This window comes from Notothenia rossii, assembly GCF_949606895.1.
Source record: "Notothenia rossii genome assembly, chromosome: 7".
In the NCBI taxonomy this organism is placed as follows: domain Eukaryota; kingdom Metazoa; phylum Chordata; class Actinopteri; order Perciformes; family Nototheniidae; genus Notothenia; species Notothenia rossii.
The window spans coordinates 78,449,015-78,468,899 of NC_136905.1; the positions used below are offsets into that span (position 1 = coordinate 78,449,015).

The window sequence follows — 19,885 nt, forward strand, 5'->3', positions numbered from 1 at the left end:
AATAATTCATCGCTTTCTTTTACCCTCCATCCCAAGGGACTGTAAATCATAAAGGGACAAATAACTTGACTCATAAGAGGGCAAATAGTAGTACGGACTGAGGCCATTTTTCTGCAGCCAATCAGCAGCAGCAGAGTAGTGGGGATTCAAAGAGAGTAACGCATGGTGGTGTTTTCTCTTTTTAGTGAAGCACGGCCCCTAGTGGATCAACAGCTGCCTCAATCCAAAGAGCTACATCACCCCGTTGGATCTCATTTAATGCAGGAAGGGAGGAGTGATACAGGGTGTTAGTGCGCCCTCTAGTGGAGAGCTGGATCATAACAATCACTTTCAAGTATCATGTGAAGATGGGAAAGATGTCTTAATGTCACTACAGTTAACACTATCGATGTACTTCATATACTGTATTTACGGACAAGATAGGTATCATCACTTAATCACATGATATATTAGTGTGGTGTTTACATATACTGTATGAAATTTGCTGCAAATACTCACAGCACTGTCCCTGTTGCCCTGTAATGTTATCTCTATTTGCCATTGCCTTGTTTCCATATTTACTATTATTCTTATTTTATGTTTAGCTGTTGTTTTGATATTGTTAAATATATATATAAAAAGTACTAAACATTTTTTTTGTATTAGTCACAACAGGTGCCATTTTCATGTCCAGCATCAGTTTTGCATATTCAAATGTGTGAATCTCAAGCCCCCATGCAGCTAAATGTGATGTTACAAAACCTTTGTTGAGACTGATTATAGGGCTGACTGTGGCTGTGAGGTAGAACGGTAAGTAGTGACTTTTTGGGTTCGATACCGGCCCCTGAAGTCAACATGTTAGAGGTTTGGCTGGCTTTTTTGCTGTAACAACGTACATTTCCCCTCTGTGGGAATAATAAAGGTATTCTGATTCTGTATCCTTGGGCAAGATATTTAACCTCAAGTTGCAACGGTGTGCGAGTGTGAGTGTGAGTGAGTGTGTGTGTGTCTGTGAGAGAGATAAAGGTTGCTGCTACAACAGTGACAGACCCACAGAGAACTATAATAATAATAATAATAATAATAATAATAATAATAATAACTTTAATTGATATAGCGCCTTTCATCAACCCAAGGTCGCTTAACAAAGAAACATATAAGGACAACACATAAAACAGCGGGCAGAAATGGAAGTGTTACATTGCATAATAGGCACTCAAATCTTGCAATGCTGACAAATTCATATAATTCATGTATCCATCCTGTGTATTGCCCATGTCACATACTTTTAACAAATATCAACAGAAAGAAAACCTAGCAAAAAATCTTCCTTGGCAGAAATAGGAATTATGACCTATCAGCCAAACCTGATAAGTCTTGTTTATTTAGTAGTGCCTATGTGGAAATAATATATTTTAAAAAGATAAAAACGTGTGTGCATGGCACCTAAACACTGTGTGTGTGTGTGTGTGTGTGTGTGTGTGTGTGTGTGTGTGTGTGTGTGTGTGTGTGTGTGTGTGTGTGTGTGTGTGTGTGTGTGTGTGTGTGTGTGTGTGTGTGTGTGTGTGTGTGTGTGTGTGTGTGTGTGTGTGTGTGTGTGTGTGTGTGTGTGTGTGTGTGTGAGAGCTTCCTTTAGCAGGTGGCACCCTGCCTCTGTTTGAATGAATGGGTGAACACTGTATGTAAAAGCTCTTTGACGAGTCATTAACACGGATAAACGCTATACCTGCAATCAATTTACTATATTATTATATTCATTAACTTTATTGGTAAAAACATTTTTATATGTATTAAAATGTGAGTTTAGGGAGTTTCCACGTTCAGTCTCAGATGCTTCTAACAGTATGTTGGTTGAATAGCTGAGGCTAAATAAAATGGTCAGTTTTCTTACTAGAGCTGATTAAGTTTTGTTTCTTTCTGATATTGCTTATTGTAGGTTCATATGTTGATCTTTTCTTATCATGTCATTTCTCCAGTTACACACAAGATACTTTTACCTTCTATCTTAAATACTGTATGTCACAGGATGGGAAAATCCTCACTGTATGAACACATTCATCTGCTAATAGACTGTTTTACTGCCACTGACTTTATTTAAGTTAATAATTTTCCATTTATCTCAATGAACACTTAAATGGAAACGCTGAAAACACTTTAGTCAATAAGAGGGCTATATATTTGCTTATCTTCAAACTAAATCTGTCACATCTAAATCAATTTAGCACCAGTTTCAACATTTCATAGTGGTCTATCATCAACTGAATCATCCAAACGTTCACATTTCACCTAAGCTGCTGTATTCTGACTGAGTCTACAAAGTAAACCGTGTCCTCCCCTGACCCGCTGCTGTTCACCTGCAGAACACCACTCAGAGCTCAGAGGCTGTAACTCACTTCATAAATACTGCAGCTCATAGGCTGACAGCAGTTAATGAAATGCTAATTTAGTAGTTGTGTTCTACGTCAAACAACCAACGACCTAAAAAGCTGCGTTAGGTTTACTAAACACCAAATAATTTAACCACAAAAATTACACAACTTTTTTTGAAGTAAAAGGAGATTTGAACTACATCCAATCTTCTGTTTTCTTAAAGAGCCTTTAAACAAGCAGCATGAAGTACACATATTTTCAGTATGACAGTATTCCAATGTTTTGGTATAAAACTATGATATCTTGTTTACGTCATAGCTTATAATTGCAACGTTTTAAAATATCGTTCGCAAATGGACAAAGACAAACTGTAACACCAAGGCCAACATTTGGACAAACGTAAGTGTTTGAAAGGAATATTCAAGGTAAATGCCTGTAGTAACATTTGAACATTGAATTTGTCTTAACTCTGAGGTCGATAAGGACCTAATATGCATTAAATGTTATTTTCAACATCTTAACAAACCTCCTCCTGTGGCCTGGTTTATGTGGACCTTATAACTTTCCTAAAGGGGCCCCGGGTATAAGGCCAGTGAGTAAAACTAAAGGATGGGCAGGCTAATACAAACCCATCCTTTTCAGACAATTCCTCTGACCAACTTAAAAAACCAATGGCAACCTCTAAAAGCCTGTCTTTGTCACCCTTAAACCCCAAGATGCTCTAAAACACCATTGTGCAGTTAAACCTCATAAATTTGTCGCAGGGACTGATTAAACATCACGGGAATTGAAACACTAAAGATTTTGTCTCGGTGCCTTTTGGGTGAGGGACAATGGTCCATTCAGGGGGAGACACGCAGACAAAAAGAGTGTTTAAGGGGAGATGCAGCGAGCTGAGGGGTTCGGCCAGTCCCCTCCATATGTGATACAAGGTGGCCCCAGCGAGGGGGACAAAGGGCCAGGTGACAGGGACGATGGGCTGCAGGGTCACAGGACGAGCAAACAACATTATAGGGGGCGTGAAAGCAGAAGACCCCCCTCGTCACTGATGAAATACTGACATGATTTTAAACACTGAAGCATATTTTTCATGGTGAAGCGTTTAAATTAGATGTTTCACTTTGAGAAGATGATATCAAACACAAGCTCTTCTCTAAATCTAACTTCACTGGAGTTGGTTTGGGGATACATATGTTGTTTACATACACTGTACTCTGCTAAATGTGCTGCTTATAGTCACACAACTGTCACTTTTGCCTTATAATTGAGTTTTTAAATTGCTTTTGCATAGTTTCTACTTTTACTTAGTTTTATTTAGCTCTTATTTGTACTTATTTCTGTCCTTGCTGTTGCGAAACAAATGTAACTGCACAAATGAATGGCAATGAACCACTACACTTGATGGACACTAAAATCTGCTGTGTCTCCAAAATGCATGTTTCTTGCTTTTAGTGCATTCTGCATCTCCTCAAATGCACTTGTTCAGTCATCTAGTAAAATATCAAGGATTAAAGCTTGTAAAAAGTCAATATCTTCTTTTAATTCAGGCCACTTTAAATACCATATCCTTATCAAACTCACAGCACAAACTAAGATCTCCACATTGAGTGTAGCAGCCGTATCTATCTTACTTGCCTCACAATAACAAAAGTGAATTGTATAAAAGTGAAAAGCAGCCCAGACGACAACAGGGTGCTGTGGTGAAAGAGGCTGTAATGTTTACTGGGTATTCTTATGCTTAACCAAAGCCAGTCCTTTTTAGGAGTGATGTTTGCTCAGCTTTCGGTGCATAATTAGTTTTTTAACATTATAAAAGGCCTCTGGGCCCCTGTCATGACCTGCTACATATTTTACATTCTGCAAATTAAATATGTTTTAGATTTCAACCTATAATTTAGAAAGCATTGAATAGACTTAGAGCTTTAATTGAATATAGGAAAAGTTATAAAATATTTTAAAAAGAAACATGAAAGTCATTAACTTAAAAAAAACATTTTTACTTCAAATAGAAATCCAGTTGCAAAAATATGTGTTTGTGCAACTGTTTGATTTCAGAAATGTATGCAGATTATACACTTCTGAGGAATAATTGAAAAAGAAAGACAGTAAATTGTTATCTTACAAAATATGAGAAACTTTTTATTAATAATTTCGTTCACAAAAAGAAACATATTACACTTAAAACCTTTAAGGAAAGTCTCCTTAAAGACAACAAATAACATAATCTTTCCTTCAAACATTCAGGCTAATAGTGGCCTAAAGCCTACTGTCCCTTATTTGTCTTCAACAACAATTATTTATACAAATATTATCATGTTTCAACAGCTTCACATACAAATAATTATACATTATCTCTCTGGATAATTACAAAATCTACAGGCTACACCAGTAAGCCCATATGAGAAAATATCAGCATTTAAAAAAATAGTAAAATATCAAAATAAAATGTGCAAAATATCTTTCGTTCTATATTGAAAATCTAAATGTTTAAGTTGCTTGAAAATATGCAAAACATTCAGAAAACATTTGATGCAATTCTAAATGAGTTTTTGCATGGAGATGAGGCCTTCACTTGAAGGCATTAAAGTGGACCGAGTCGCTCCAAAAGTCTCTCCAGGCGAATCTGGAGGCCGCCGCGGCGGGAAAGTGCTGCTGGTACCGCGGAGGAAGAGCGACGTGGGACGGGTGCTGAAGACTGGGGTAGGCTAAGGGGAAGGGAACCGCTGACGAATGAGGTAAACATCCAAGTTTCTCCGTGTCGAGTAAGCAGGTGTGAAAAGGTTTCCCATCCCGGACCAGGATCGGAACGACGACCCTTCGCAGCATCGGAGGCTGCTGGAGGTCCATGTCCTGAAACAGCAGCCCCTCGGCCCGGCCTCGCTTCATCTTGTAGCGGTGGTTCTGGAACCAGATCTTCACCTGGGTCGGGGTCAGGCTGAGGACCCGGGCCAGCTGCTCCCTCTCCGGGCCGGACAGGTAGCGCTGCTGCCGGAAGCGCCTCTCCAACTCCAGGGTCTGCGCCTTGGAGAACAGGACCCGGCGCTTCTTGCTCTTCTTGCTCCGGTCCGGCTCCGAGTCCAGGGACGAGTCATCCGGCTTGGTGGAGTCTGGGGAGGCCTCGAAACTGCCTTCATCAGAAGCTGGAGAATTAATTGTGCATGTTACAAATTGATAAAGAAATAAAGGATATTTTCACATTTTTTCAAGTGTCTATCTATCTCTATCCATCTCGATATCTATTGATAGGTATATAATATATATATGGATCCTTCTATATCTATAGGATTATAATATATCTATGGATATATCTTTAATATGTATATGGTACTATATGCATCAATGAATCAATGTATGTATATATCCATCCATCCTTAATCATTTGAAAATAAAGCATACGAAAACATCAGTGAACATATCTATCTATTCAAATAAATGAATAAAGAATGTCCTTACTATTTCAAAAATAAACCGAGAATATGTTAAACATATATTTACATTATGGTGGAATCATGGATGATATTACAATAAATGGCATTTAACAAATTCAGCATCAATAATATGGTTTGAAGACATCTACTTACACATGCAGGGGCTCCGGTCGCAGTCCATCCAGGAGCTGTAGGGCGAGCTGGAGGAGGAGTACAGCGGGGAGGACCGCGGCGCTGCCTCCGCGTCCTGCTCCGGAAGGTCCAGGATGCTCCTCACGGAAAAACTGAACTTGATCGGTGCAGCCATGGCGTGTAAATCGTAGGTGTAAATCGTAGGTGCAATCCGGGGTTTGTTTTGCGAAAACAAGTAAGCAAGTTTATCCAAGGATGAGAAAAAACGCAGCGGATCCTCTTCACTTTACGCACTATCCAAACACCGGCTCGGAAACCAATGTGTGCACTGGGCTCAGTGTTTACACAAACAGCACTCCATAAGCTGCAAACACAAGACTGCCCGCTTATAAAGCCTCCTCCCACAGCTGAGTACCTGAATGGCTGGAGTGCTGTCACCCAATGACGGTAGGTGCGGAATAAGAAGAGGAAGAAAACAGCTTCAACAATGAGCGAAGGAAACACTCGTCATCATTACAGATTCGTCCCGTATCGTCAAACTGGGAAACAGATAATGGTAATTGTTGGAGCTGAATCACGTCTTGGGTGGCAAGTGACAACAGAGCCCGTCCCATCATCACACTCCCCCCCCTCCTCCCCCCTCCTCCTCCCCCCTGTCCTCAACCCAACAACGTGTCCAATATTTGCATACAAAGTGAGCAATTAGCGTGATGCCCGCAAGTTGGTTTAACTAATACGTCCATTAGAGGCATATTAATTACAGCGTGAGAAGTTTTGACGTTTTATGGATGGTGGAGGAAACTTCCTTTGACATGTTTAGGTGAAGCTCAACAAGAAATTCTTTCCTTTGAGTTTTCTAGATGATTTATGATGATATATATTATAACTATACACATTTTCAAAATGGTAAAACATTTTCCAACATTTTCAAGTAGTTTTTGAACATACTTTAATATTGTTAAAAGCAAAGGTAAGTATGAATGTGCTTATTGTCAACCGTTTTAAACCCGTTATAAACACAATAAGTAAGTTAATGAAAGAATATTATAAGATAATATAGAAGTTAAGACAATACAAAATGTGTCTGAATAGAAGGAGTTATATTGGCACTTCTGTAATAAAAGTGTGTCATGAAGATACATGTAACATGCATGTTCATGTAGAATAAGGGCTTTAAATTAAAGTGTTACAATACAATTATAATTGTATTGCAGAGGCCCATTTATTATACAATAGAGAATGTATTGCGTTTAGTTGAACACCCAAACAGCACCTGACTCAGATGAGAAATTGGATCAGTGACCGATGACTGCTGACAAAGATTGTATTAATTGGTAATCAATAGAAACCATTAACAATTCATCATGCTTAACACGCAGAACACGATGGCTTCTATATATAATATATTTTCTAGATTTGTATCTCTTTCATTTGATTTTAAAATGTTAAAAATCCTGATGCTATCATTCTCCTCCCACTCTGACGCCTACAGGCTGATATAGTGTCTCTTTTTTCTGGCTCCACAAATATAAAACGCATTAAATGCAAAACCCCCCTGTATTTGATATTGATATCCACCCTCATCCACTTCAGCGAGGTGCATAAGGCCGCGGAGCAGAGTGCTGGTGGTGGACATCCCTCCCCTGGCGTCCTGGGTGGTCGGACGAGAGTGAACACAAATACATGCCAACCAGAGGAGGGGAACAAAAGGGGAAAATGTAGCCCCGCGTCCGAGACCCGTTGGAAGCATTTGTTCCAGTCAAGATTTTGCATTTGTTCAGTCCCGCAATAATGCCTGATTGACGCCCCGGCACAATGTCCTTTAACTTTGCAGGATAAATCCGAGCTTGTTCCGTGTTGTCATGGTTCTGAATGGAGCTGAATGGGATCTGGGACACTATCTACTACTCTGCGTCTACTGCCGCCAAGTCTATAGTCCGGAGCAATATTACATGTGTGATTCAAGACGTATTAAATTCCCTTTAGATAATCAGAGTTCAACCAAGTCGGTGACCTGTATTAGCAGGCAAAAAATGCTGTGAAATCAACATTATCTCCGGTTTTTACGCACACGTGCTAAACAAACTGTATTAAGCTTAAGCAGATTTTTATAAAGAAATGTGCTTTTAACAAACACATAGAGGAATCACTCCCCTTCTAGCATCCTTGTCTGTGTACACAACAGCCTCACAGCGGTTGACAAACACCAGAGGATTACAGTACCACAAGTTTGCTGGAGTGGATAGTTTACAGAGTGCACTCTATTGGAGAGCAAAAACACGCAAGGGCAAAGAGAAGTCATGTCCAAAGAGCGGGAATTTCTCTGTCCACAATGACACTTAATCTATTTAACACCCGCAGGCTTCACTAGGAGAGGGTCCTCTGCATCTCCCAAGAGCTCTCCACTGCCAAATATTTACTCTGTTGTTCAGCTCTCTTTCCCAATCCCTTTCTCAGCCAAATGGAGATTTTGTTCTCACATGGTTCTGGATTAAGCAGCTGAAGTGACAGTTCTAACATTTCAGACCTCAATGAATATTTTCAACCCTGTAATTCAACACTAAACCACATGTGATTAAGTCCCTTGTTGAAATGATAAATACATTTAGACTTCCATCACTCCAACATGTATTTTGCTTATTATTTCAGATGGACGTTCGGCTTTCAGTCTGCAGGAAAATGAATGTTTTCAATCTTGAAATATGTTTTTTTACATTAATCTGCCAAAGAGGTAACATTTTCTCTGTGCTTATGGAGTAAAACATTTGTATGTATGACATTACCACTAATTAGAAAGACAATCCTTGCACAAAGTGATAAAGAGATGTGAAAGAAAAGTGTGACTTTAAGAAATTGAAGGGTATAAAATAACTTAACAACTATTTGTTTTTTATTTGCTAAATATTTTACTGGGGGTGATTATCAAATGTTGTTTTGTTAGTGACATCACATAGGGAACTTCAGACTTAACACAGCTCACTCTGGAGCATCTATACTTAATACAATTATTCCTCACTTATTTAAAACTGTGAAAATTCCCCATAAAGTAAACAATTGCACAGGCCAGCCATGATGAAATAAAAGTGTGAATATGTTCCTGTATTCTACCTTTGCTTTACTGATCTAATTTTGAAACATTTAACTAAATATTGATTACCTTAACGTGTAAATACATCGTTCATTTACTTAAAACTGATCAAGATTTTATTTTTAAGCACTGTCGTGACTATAAGTGCTGTGTAAATAAATGTTAACATAACTTAAAGCCAATATCACTGCTTATTTAGTTATTTTATTCACTCAATTAATCAAACCTGCACAACATCCCCACAACTGTCCTATTTTACTCCGTTTGTCCAGTGATAAACACTGTATTGTGTCTCAAATTGTGAGCATGCAGTTTACAAGTGAGCCCGACACAAAGCAAGCGAGGATGTTTATCTGATCTCAGAATGACTGATTACCCATCACCTAACGGCCACAATGCCCCCTCTTTTCCCCTCAGAGCAGCACGATGCTCCAGCAGCTGCACCTGCCGCTGGTGTCCTCTCCCCTCTCCCTCCTGTAAATACCATTAGCATTCTGCAGAGGGGCTGCAGGGGGATAATGACCTGGCAGCCACAGCACCCTCTCTGCAGGAAACGGGGGTCTTGTGAGGCTGCTTGATCATCTAGCAGCTGTGTGTGTGCTGACGAGTGAGAGTGTGTCAAAAAAAGTCAGGTTTGTTTGTACGGTGCTTTAAGGAACAAATCTTAGTGTGTACCGATCGGATTTCCACAGACAAGGGGGAAAGTGGGACATGAATAGGAAGGTTTTGAAATCAAGAGCACTTAAAACATGTCAAATACTAATATAAAAGTATGTTTTACTATTAATTGTTATGATATTGTTATTATGTGAATAAGTGTAAACTTCTTCCTACCCCTTTTCAGATGTTTAATTAAGTCGATTATTTGTTTATACATAATTTAGAATCAGTAATATTTTTGTATATCAATTTGATGATTAATTTTGTATTGTATAATAATTCTCATGTTAAATTGTAGTATTATTGTTTTACACGTTTGAAATAAATCAAATCAAATCAAATATTTTGTATCGACACTGAATCAGCATTAGATAAATGAAGTGCATGGAAAACAGATATAAAAGAGTATACTGATGAGGAAGATTGGAATGCTGCTTGCCTAAAAGCACAAAGTCAGACAGTAAATACTAGGTTCAAATGACTTCAGAATCAATGGTTAATGAGAATGTACATAACTCCTGTCAAACTTCATCTTATGTCTGACAATATTCCAGATGTCTGCTCTAAGTGTTTGGATGAGAAAGGAACTTTATTGAATTGTCTTTGGGAATGTCCACACATTCAATACTTCTGGAAGGATGTTATTAGGTGTCTGTCAGAGTTTGTTTAACATTAATGTCCCTTTGAACGTCAAACTTTGTGTACTTGGAATATTTCCAAAGGACTTCAAAACAAACCAAGCTTCTGGATTTTGGCCTTCTTCAAGCCAGGAGGGCTATCGCTTTATGTTGGAAATGTATGGATGCCCCATTACTGAGGATATGGTTGAAGGAACTTTCAGGAAGTGTTGGTCTAGAAAGGCAAGGCAAGGCAAGTGTATTTATATAGCACCTTTCAACACAAGGCAATTCAAAGTGCTTTACAAAAAATGAAAGACATTAAGAAAATGGCATTTAAAATCAGTCATTAAAAAGAAAAGATCATAAAATAAACATTAAAAGAACAAATACATGGGTAAAAGTTACAGTGCAGTTTAAGATGTGAATAGTTCAATTAAAAGCAGCGGCAAAAAGAAAAGTCTTTAGCCGCACAATATTTAAAAGAAAGACTGATTTAAATCGCTGAGGGCAAGCAAGGGACTTTGTTCAGCTCTGGGATCCATATATGCACATTATGAGGGAGGGGAATCTGGACTGCCTCTGAAAAGAAACTGAAATTATTTCTATTTTATTTGTTTTATTTGTAGGCCTATGCTTTTAATACTGGTGCAATGTGAGGGTGTGTGTATGCGTGTATGTGTTTGTGATGTACTTTGTTGTTCAATAAAAAAATATATATGTTGTATCGATTAGCTGGCCATCACTTTTGAATATTTATTGTATTTATTTTTTATTTAAATATTGTGTTAAATTCCAACATTATTTAGGTAAAATATTAAAATGGGCCCAGAGGTTTTTCTGCACTGTATATTATGTTTCATCTGTTGTGTTTGTATGTTTTTTAAGTGTGCAATTATTTATTTATTTTTGTAATAATAGTTCTGGGTGAGTTAGTATTTGTAATTGAAGAAAGACAGGTTGAGAAGAATACACTGAATTGAAAGCCACAATGTCCCATTTATGTGTGTGCTTGCAGGCTATAGGCTTATCAATATTTATCTTGATTACCTAATAATAATAACCAAGTCAGCAGTGACCGGTCATTGCTGATCAATGGGATGAAAAACAAATGAAAACGTTTTTCCAAAGTATTGAAATGATTCTTACTTTTGAGCAGAGTTAATTAATTCACAGCTGCCATCTTCCCAGCCCATCAGATATGAGTCCCAATAAGTTGATGATATGAGTTGGATATCATTTTGGAGGAAATGCATGTAAACATAAGTATACAGAACATGCTCCTTGAGATATTCTTTCTCTATTAATTAAGACCAAGGAAATGAGTTCCAGACTGCGTTATAGAAGTCTCACTGTATTCACTTCTATCAACCATCTTCAAGGTTCAAGGCTTTTATTTGTCATACAGCTACAATGTAGTTATGACGAGGAAAATCTTAGGTCACAGGCTCCTCCAACAGTGCAACACAATTAAACAGAAAAACAGAAAAAAATAGTGCAAGTAAATACAAAAAGAAAAATAGTAAAAAAGTGAAATAGTGGAATAAGAGTCTATATACAAGTTATTGGAATAAGATATATTAGATAAATCATTTCTAAGTAGCAGCCAGATTAACGTTATGGATGTTGTTTCAAAGTTCAGGTGTTTAAGGTCAACATAAAGTAAAACTCATGTGAGTTTACTTACACCAAGGCAGTGGATCAGTGGATGTGACCGTGGTCCTGATAACCTCTGCACCATGCTGAAACAAAACATTAAAAAGTATTTGTCTCTCATTCCTCCAACACCAGCTTCAGACTCTGGACTGACTGCTCCAGCTGACCTGTGGGATATCTGTGATACTTGGTTGCCCTCTACAGGACACACATTCAAACTGACTGACGCCTGTTGGCCTCCTTCTAACTTATCTAACCAAACACACACTGTGGGTGGAGTTCACTTCATCTGTGTTGGAGAACAAGTTCCTCAGAAGTATACGTTTGGTAATCACTGCAATTAAAATGTAAGTGTGTACCTGTTGCTCCCCATGCTCTGCATCAATGAGAAAAGAGCAGTGGACTTAGAGGGGAATCTGAAATATTGAATCAGGGTCATTTATTTCTCTCGTGCTGCAGTTAGTTCAGTGCTTTATTGAAGGGCAACTTACATGTTTAGAGGTAGCTGTTACTGTCTTTCCAGACCGTCAGATAAAAAGGCACTTAGGATGCTAATGTTAGATCAACCAAAAACTCATTCGATAAACCTTCACTTGGTATGATGCACTTCAAAGTACCACACCTTTTTTACTTCACTATGTTCAGACAGCAAAAGTATCTATGTAATTTACAGAACAGGATTGTATAAATAAAACATTACATTTGTAAAAGTTTCAGTAATGACTTGATCATTTCACTCCTAAGTGTCCACTAGATGGCGCCACTGTATTTTAAAAATAAACATGATGTCCGTGTTGACACTAATCTGCAGCATCAGTGACCCTCTGCAGACAGTCTGACCAAAAAGAAAGACCTTCGATTACGCGTGTACCTTATTGACTGTAGGACAGGTCTGATTTCAGGAGCTTTTGTTGTTTAATGTGCACCGCGCTCCCCCTTATTATTATCCTTATGCACTCAACCTCACTGTACCTGATCCTCCTGTCAACATATGCAGCTTCAGGTTCCAAAACATGTTATTAAATAAAGCAATAAAAAGCATGAGCCTGCCTCACCTTTTATCCATGTTGGGAGTGGCACTGCATGCCGCTTTAAGGAGGCCTCAGTGCTGCATTCAATCCCGTGAACCTCACTCTTCTTCTTTAACAGACACGCACAAATGAAATTGAAATAATTGATTACAAGTTATTCTCATTGCTGTCAACTCCAACTTGTACTCGTTTGTTTTTCTGTCTGGCTGAATGTCAGCTAATTAAATAACACAAATAAATGTGTATTTGAACACAATTCTCACTGACATTATACATCTGACTGTGTGTTTGTTTATGAGGATATTGAACACTCACTCAGTAATCTAATAACACTATGTACAAATCTGACGCTCAGTGCATGTGCCCAAAACTGACGAATTGCAGGAGTGTTTCTGCGCCTACGCGGGTATCTTGAATGTATGAGGAAATGTAATATAAATGCAATCCAGGTATGACTCAACCATTCCCCGAGTTTAGCGCATAACGCCGCGGTGTGGTCTGCATCAACACCCCATTTGCACTTTTCTGTACAAAGGAAACGCCGCGTAAAAGCGCACTAAAGGTGTAGCTCTCCGTTTTTTCCCAGTGTCCTTGGCCCCGGACAAAGAGCGCTCCAAATTAGGGCGGAATGAAATATCTAATACTAATGGATGCCAGGTGCCAGACGAACAGATGTCAAAGTGATGTATGCTTAAAAGTGTCGTAAATATTGTTTCTTTTTTGTGCCACTCCGCTGAAACCCGGGCCTGGCCTCTGAAACACGAATACAACCGTCGTTAACCTGCGATCGTCCTCATTAAGGCCGCACTAAAGTTCTAACCTGCAGAAAGACTTTAATGGTGTCAGTGCAGTTTGGGCTGCAAAGGTTAGAGTCATCAGTGCGGGGTATTTTAAAGGCGAGTGAAGGCTCCATACCTGCGGGCGGCCTTATCGCGCATTAAAGCTTCATATAGTCTTATTTGTATCAATCCGCATAGACGACACCACAGCTCTCTGCGCCTTAATACCCGGATTGGGGTGCTTTAGGCGACAAACTGCAGGGCCTTGAAAGCAACACACACACACACACACACACACACACACACACACACACACACACACACACACACACACACACACACACACACACACACACACACACACACACACACACACACACACACACACACACACACACACACACACACACACACACACACACACACACACACACACACACACACACACACACACACACACACACACACACACACACACACACACACACACACACACACACACACACACACACAATCTCTAACTCTCCGCACGTGTGTATCTTAATGCAGATGTCAGTCAGTTTGGGGACAGTTAGTATAAAATGACAGACCTCCAACCCCTCAAACAAGAAATCACTGCTCGTCTCCATAATAACCTATTAGTGGTGACTTGGATTTCCCGCAGGATCATGGGAACATTAAACCGGGAACTTTTTTTTCTTTCAGCATATTTCTCTGGAGAATCCGAGCAGCACCACGGATCTGCACACGCGTGTACCACAGATACATCTGTCTGGCACTGTATTTTTTAAAACGTATTTATTTTCACAGCACAAAGTAGAATCCGTTGACTGACAGTCAAAGCGTCTCAATCCATTTACTTGTCTCTGGTGTTTTGAAAGTTCAGGCCCACTGACAGAGTCACGCATGATGTCAGGTTGCAAGGCGGATGGATCTGATTATGAACGAAAAAACAAATAACTGCATGGAAAATAGAGTCTGCACAGCTGTGGTCTTAATGAGATTACTGATAATGTTAGAAATTGCAATTGATAATTGTGAGACGTGACTCATAGGTAGGCTAATAAATAAAAACAGATTATCAAAGTGTCAACAACTGAAATTACCTATATTTTGTTTCTATCTTCCAGTCGAGTAGTTATAAATGTTTTCTTGAACCGAATAAACTATTTTCTGTAAAGTTATAGCTTAGAAACATTTTTTTTAACGTCGAAATCATGACTGAATAGCCATTTTTAAAATTATATTATTTCGTTTGTCAATATTTTAACTTTTTAAATTGTGTTTTTTTTTAAATAAATAACTATGGCTTATTTTGCTCTTAATGGGTAGTTCATGATAATAGGAGTTAAATGGAATTATTGGTGATGTAAATTGATTTGTTGTCGATTGTGTCCATGTATTTCCTCATGTCTTTGATTTAACTTCCCGCAGACATATTATCTAAGAGATTGAAGAACGAAGAGAGATTTTTTGTAAAACTAATGAATACAATATATAAAAGGCTTAATAAATACAAATGTGTGACCTGCTTTATTTGGATTGCAGGTGTATTAAACCGTTTAGTAAAACATTAAAATGGAGGAAGAGGAATCCACTCATTATTCTTCTTCACAGCGACAACTGGAATGTGGTGAATATGTGGTGAATATGTGATGAATATAAATGTACATTATACAATGTCATCCCTAAATTATCTTTACAGTTTAAAGCTTTGATTCTGACTAGATTCTTTAAAGCGTGAACTCTATTTTAAGATGACAAAGAGGTTATTTATCGTCGTGAGTTCGTTACAGTTTTCGACCGAGTTTATTTAAGTGTCTCACTGTCATAAAGCAAATAGGTGGATTATAAAATGGCATTCGAGATTGGTTTTAAGAATTTCAATTATAGCCTACAAATAGACACCCTTGAGAAATAAAAACACATTTTCGTAAGATACACACAATTTTCGGTTGATTTAAGATTTTTCTAAAAAAAATGTAGTACTTTCCACAGAGTGTATCACATCACCACCGACCCAAAAGAGATATGCAAATCCTCTTAACACTACGGTTCTTTTATAGTTTTTGATCAAAATACATCGAAATCTGGCAATTTATGCGCACGTTTCCAATCTGACTGATTTCTAGAAACCTGGACAAGCCTTTTTTCACAACTCGAGCTGTATTTGATCTGTCTCGTTGTGGTGACAACAAAAGTTCCCTCAGGTCCGCACTTGCTGGAAAATGTGGAATTTAAAAACAAAATGTGGTTTGCTCTCACACGAAGAAGATAGCTGAGGTGAGAGTATATGTCTCATCACATTTTATATTTGTACAGTGTGTAGATGTAAACAAAGTCACTTAAGTTTGTGTTGGCTCAGCACTTGTCTTGCCTCTGGTCACATCTCTCAGACGGCAGCTGTTATATAATTTATAATTGAGTATATTTGGAGTGATTTATATTCCTGGATATTTGGAAATGTGGCATACAGTTTTCTGTGAAACGCACAAACGTTTTTTCTCTCTTTTCTGACGCAGTTTTAACCCTTGAGAGTGGATGCATAATTTAAGAAAGGATGGGAGTTGCGGTGACAAATCAGAATAAATACTAGTTTTACTGGTATGTCGTTTTTGTAAATGTTAATGATATATATCTTTCACATTTCTGATAAATAATGAAATATTGATGCATTTTGTTTCCTCTGCACTTCATCCTGCTGGTGGGCATCTCCTCCAATTCTGTATCATCTGGGACAAAACTTATTTATAGAACTAAAACAATTACTGAAATAAGCAGCACAAATGTATTTTCGCCTTCACACTTTTTTCTTCATCTTGAGTCAATAAGGACCTTCTCTGCCCGTGAAATCAATTATGAGCAAAGCAAACCAAAAGCAAACCTGTTTCCTACACACATAGGTAGAGAATCAAAAGAACAGGACAACAGCTGTTTGCTGAGCAGATTAGACATTCAATAGGAAAACACATCTGTTAAAAAAGAGACACAAATATAAACACCCTGCAGATGATTTATCATAATAAGTATTATACTAGTTCAAATCTTAAGCTATAGATGGATCCATAATATATTTACCCTTTCCCTTCTGTATATATACACCTTACAACCTTATACTGTTTATTAAAGTACATTCCTGCTTTGTGCACTTTCACAGCAAGGCTGTTGTTTGGATGCTTAACTCAAGTATATATTACCATTATGACATCATTGTACTTTACTTGAGTACTTTCACGTTGTGCTACTTTAAACTTCGACTCCACTATTTCATAGCCAAATGTTGTACTTTTACTCCACAACATTTATTTAACACATCCTGGTGACATAAAACACGTTATATGCTTAAATTATATGATGCAGTAGCCTACTTTACTTCTAATATATAAATACAACACAGTATTTGAAAAGTATACAATTGGCTATAGTTATAATATCAGGATAATATATTTTGTAAGAATGCAATACTTTGAAAGTGCTGTTTTGCTACTTTTACTTTGACTCCATGTAGCTGATAATACTTCTGTAATTCCACTATAAGTAACATTTTGAATTGAGGACTTTTTACTTAATGGAGTACTTCAATAATATTTATTTCTCTGTTATGCGACCTCAGCGACATGATTGGGATGATCTAATTTCGTTGTCTTAGCTCTCCGTTCATGCTTATCTAAAATATCTCGCAGCTGAATTCCATCTCATTGGATTACATGCTCCTGTACTGGCAAGACAAGTGTAACATAATTCATTGGAAGCCATTTTTAAAATGTAATGCAACTTTTTTAAGGAAAACAAATACTTTTATAAAGAAAAACCTGATGTTAAAATGTAGCTTGTCACTCTGCATCAAACATACTCAACGAATGTGTCAGGATAGTATTAACAAAAGACCTTCAAGCAATACATGAGATATAATGAAGGCACAGTGATTACTTCAGGTATCTGTAGTGCACATTTTTGCAAATAAACCCTTAAAGCACCGGATATCCAACCAATGTTGAAACAAGAAGAAATCCAGAAAATATTCTGGACTCGCAAAGACGCATTTTTAAAAACACAAGTTGTTTTGGTTGTAGCCATGGAGAATATAAAGTAGGATTCATTTTAGGCTGCAAATCTGATTACTATCATGTGAAAGGCCCACAGCAGAATATTTGAGGGACGATAAATCTGGTGCCAAATCCACAGAAACTCTAAGATGCTGGAATAAAAATATATGTCTCCTTCAGAGGCGAAGCTCTGAGTCCATCGTTACACAATTTGTCTGACAAGTGATGCGTTGCCTTCAACAACTCAATTCGACATGGACGAGTTTGGTCTTGTGAGCTGCAGTGGCATGTGACAGCCATGTCGAGTCTGGATATCATTATTAACAATCTGCGCTTCAATTCCAACGCATAATAATAATAATAATAATAATAATAATAATAATAATAATAATAATAACAGCTTCACAATGACTCTTCGGTGCAATTATCACACTTTGACTAACTTTTGTACAATTATTTCAATAACCTACAGTTAACGTGTTCCAGTGGTGTGATAACAGGGTTTTGTGGCTGCAGCGTAATGCATGCTCAGGTGGGCTATCATCTATTATATCACAGGGGGAAGAAGGAGGAAGTTCAGGTGTCCGTTTAGCCAAAGATGGAGCAGTTTGCGCAGACCTTTGATCCCTCACCACTGACCTTTTGTTATTTCAGCCACCAGAGGAACCTCAATGGAAACAAGTTGAGCACGTTTCCCCACGGTAAACATTATCCTTGACGCATTAGTGGCTTGTGAGCGGAGCAGGGTGGGCAGGTGGGGGCAAAAGCGATGTTAAAAAAATAAACAAACAAACATAAAAATAGTAAAACATAAAACCTTCAGACACTAGGCCATCTTAAAGCAAACACATCTTGCGAAAAACGGTCAAATACGCTTCCCTATGAAGCCCGTCTACTGACTTGAATTAGTGTTAGGCCCACGCTGCTATATGTGCAATTTCAGAGATTTATGCCATCCTGAGAAGGTGGGAAACCAAACCGAAAAATGTAGGTGTAGTACCTCCAATATCCAGCCCACTGAGCTCAAACAAATACTGGGAAATACTTAGTGTGTATTTTTGGCCCCTCACAGGCTTTTCTGTGTTTAATGTCAGCGGAGGTTTTCAACAATATTCCTAATTGCACGGCTGTACAGGAGCCCCGTTTGATGTTTACATGCACGTTGATCCCTCTCGGTAGATGAAGGTCAGTCATGCGCCATGGCCTTTTTAAAATATGTCACGAGAAAACCCAAAGCATGTGTCACGATGGGGAGAGAGTGAAGGCGCAAAGTTATGGCGTGTGTTTGTTTCTCGTGTCGGGAAGCAACAAATCTTTCTTATGGCCTCCAAGTGGTTTCTGTACGGAGAGAGCAGGAAGCGGAGGAAGCAAAGCTAGAAATAATCCCTTAAGGAGATACTGGTCTAAGGACGTTTAGCCTGAAAGATAGTTATGGAGAGATTAACACATACGATTATTTCCTTAGAGCTCTTTTTAGCTTTACCTTTGCAGTTCATAATTGGCAAAAACACAACATTTGGCCTGTCCGGTGCGAGGCCTTAATGCAGATGAAATTGCAAAGTAAAGGTACATTATTGAGTTAAAATAGCACTTTAAGGTGATGTTTGTTTCACGCGCGAAAAAAAAGAAAAAAACACTTTTTTAGGCCACATTTAAAATATTGATCCAAAAGATAAATATGGCGTCTGTGATTTATTTTCAAACAAAATGACAAGACAAATTATTTACAAAAAGAGTTAGCCTTGGTTTAAAGATTATCCACGTGAAGGATTAGTTTATGGCGTGTGTTAAAAGGTGTAGGGCTGTTTGGTGCGTAAACGTGAGTAAAAAGCGGAGCGACAAATGATCACAAAAGTATGATGATCCTCGATTGCACTGGGATTCAATTAACCAACACCAAAAATAATCAATATTTTCTCCCAATTTCCTTAATGATGCCATCCTAAAGATTGATATGAAGGGTATTGAAGTGGCGCGTAAAAGCCCCCCAAACTCAGGTTTTCTGCCTTTTGATTTTCAATTGAACGGAGTTGTTTCAGCTGTGGTGTAAAAATAAAACAAAAATAATCAATTCATTATAAGTTACAGGGTTTAAATTG

The 19,885-nt window shown here is 38.1% G+C and overlaps 2 protein-coding genes across 2 annotated transcripts in view; both read right to left on the minus strand.

The window, feature by feature from the left end:
- nkx2.1 (NK2 homeobox 1) overlaps positions 1–19,885 on the minus strand; it is a 28,141-nt gene that overhangs the window by 5,083 nt on the left and 3,173 nt on the right. The gene's annotated exons all lie outside the window — the stretch shown is intronic.
- nkx2.9 (NK2 transcription factor related, locus 9) lies at positions 4,680–6,084 on the minus strand (the record flags this gene model as incomplete). The annotated part of the gene is made up of 2 exons (XM_079640282.1): positions 4,680–5,489; positions 5,931–6,084. The coding sequence occupies 2 exons, from the start codon at positions 6,082–6,084 to the stop codon at positions 4,918–4,920; spliced, it is 726 nt and encodes a 241-aa protein (XP_079496408.1). The 3' UTR covers positions 4,680–4,917.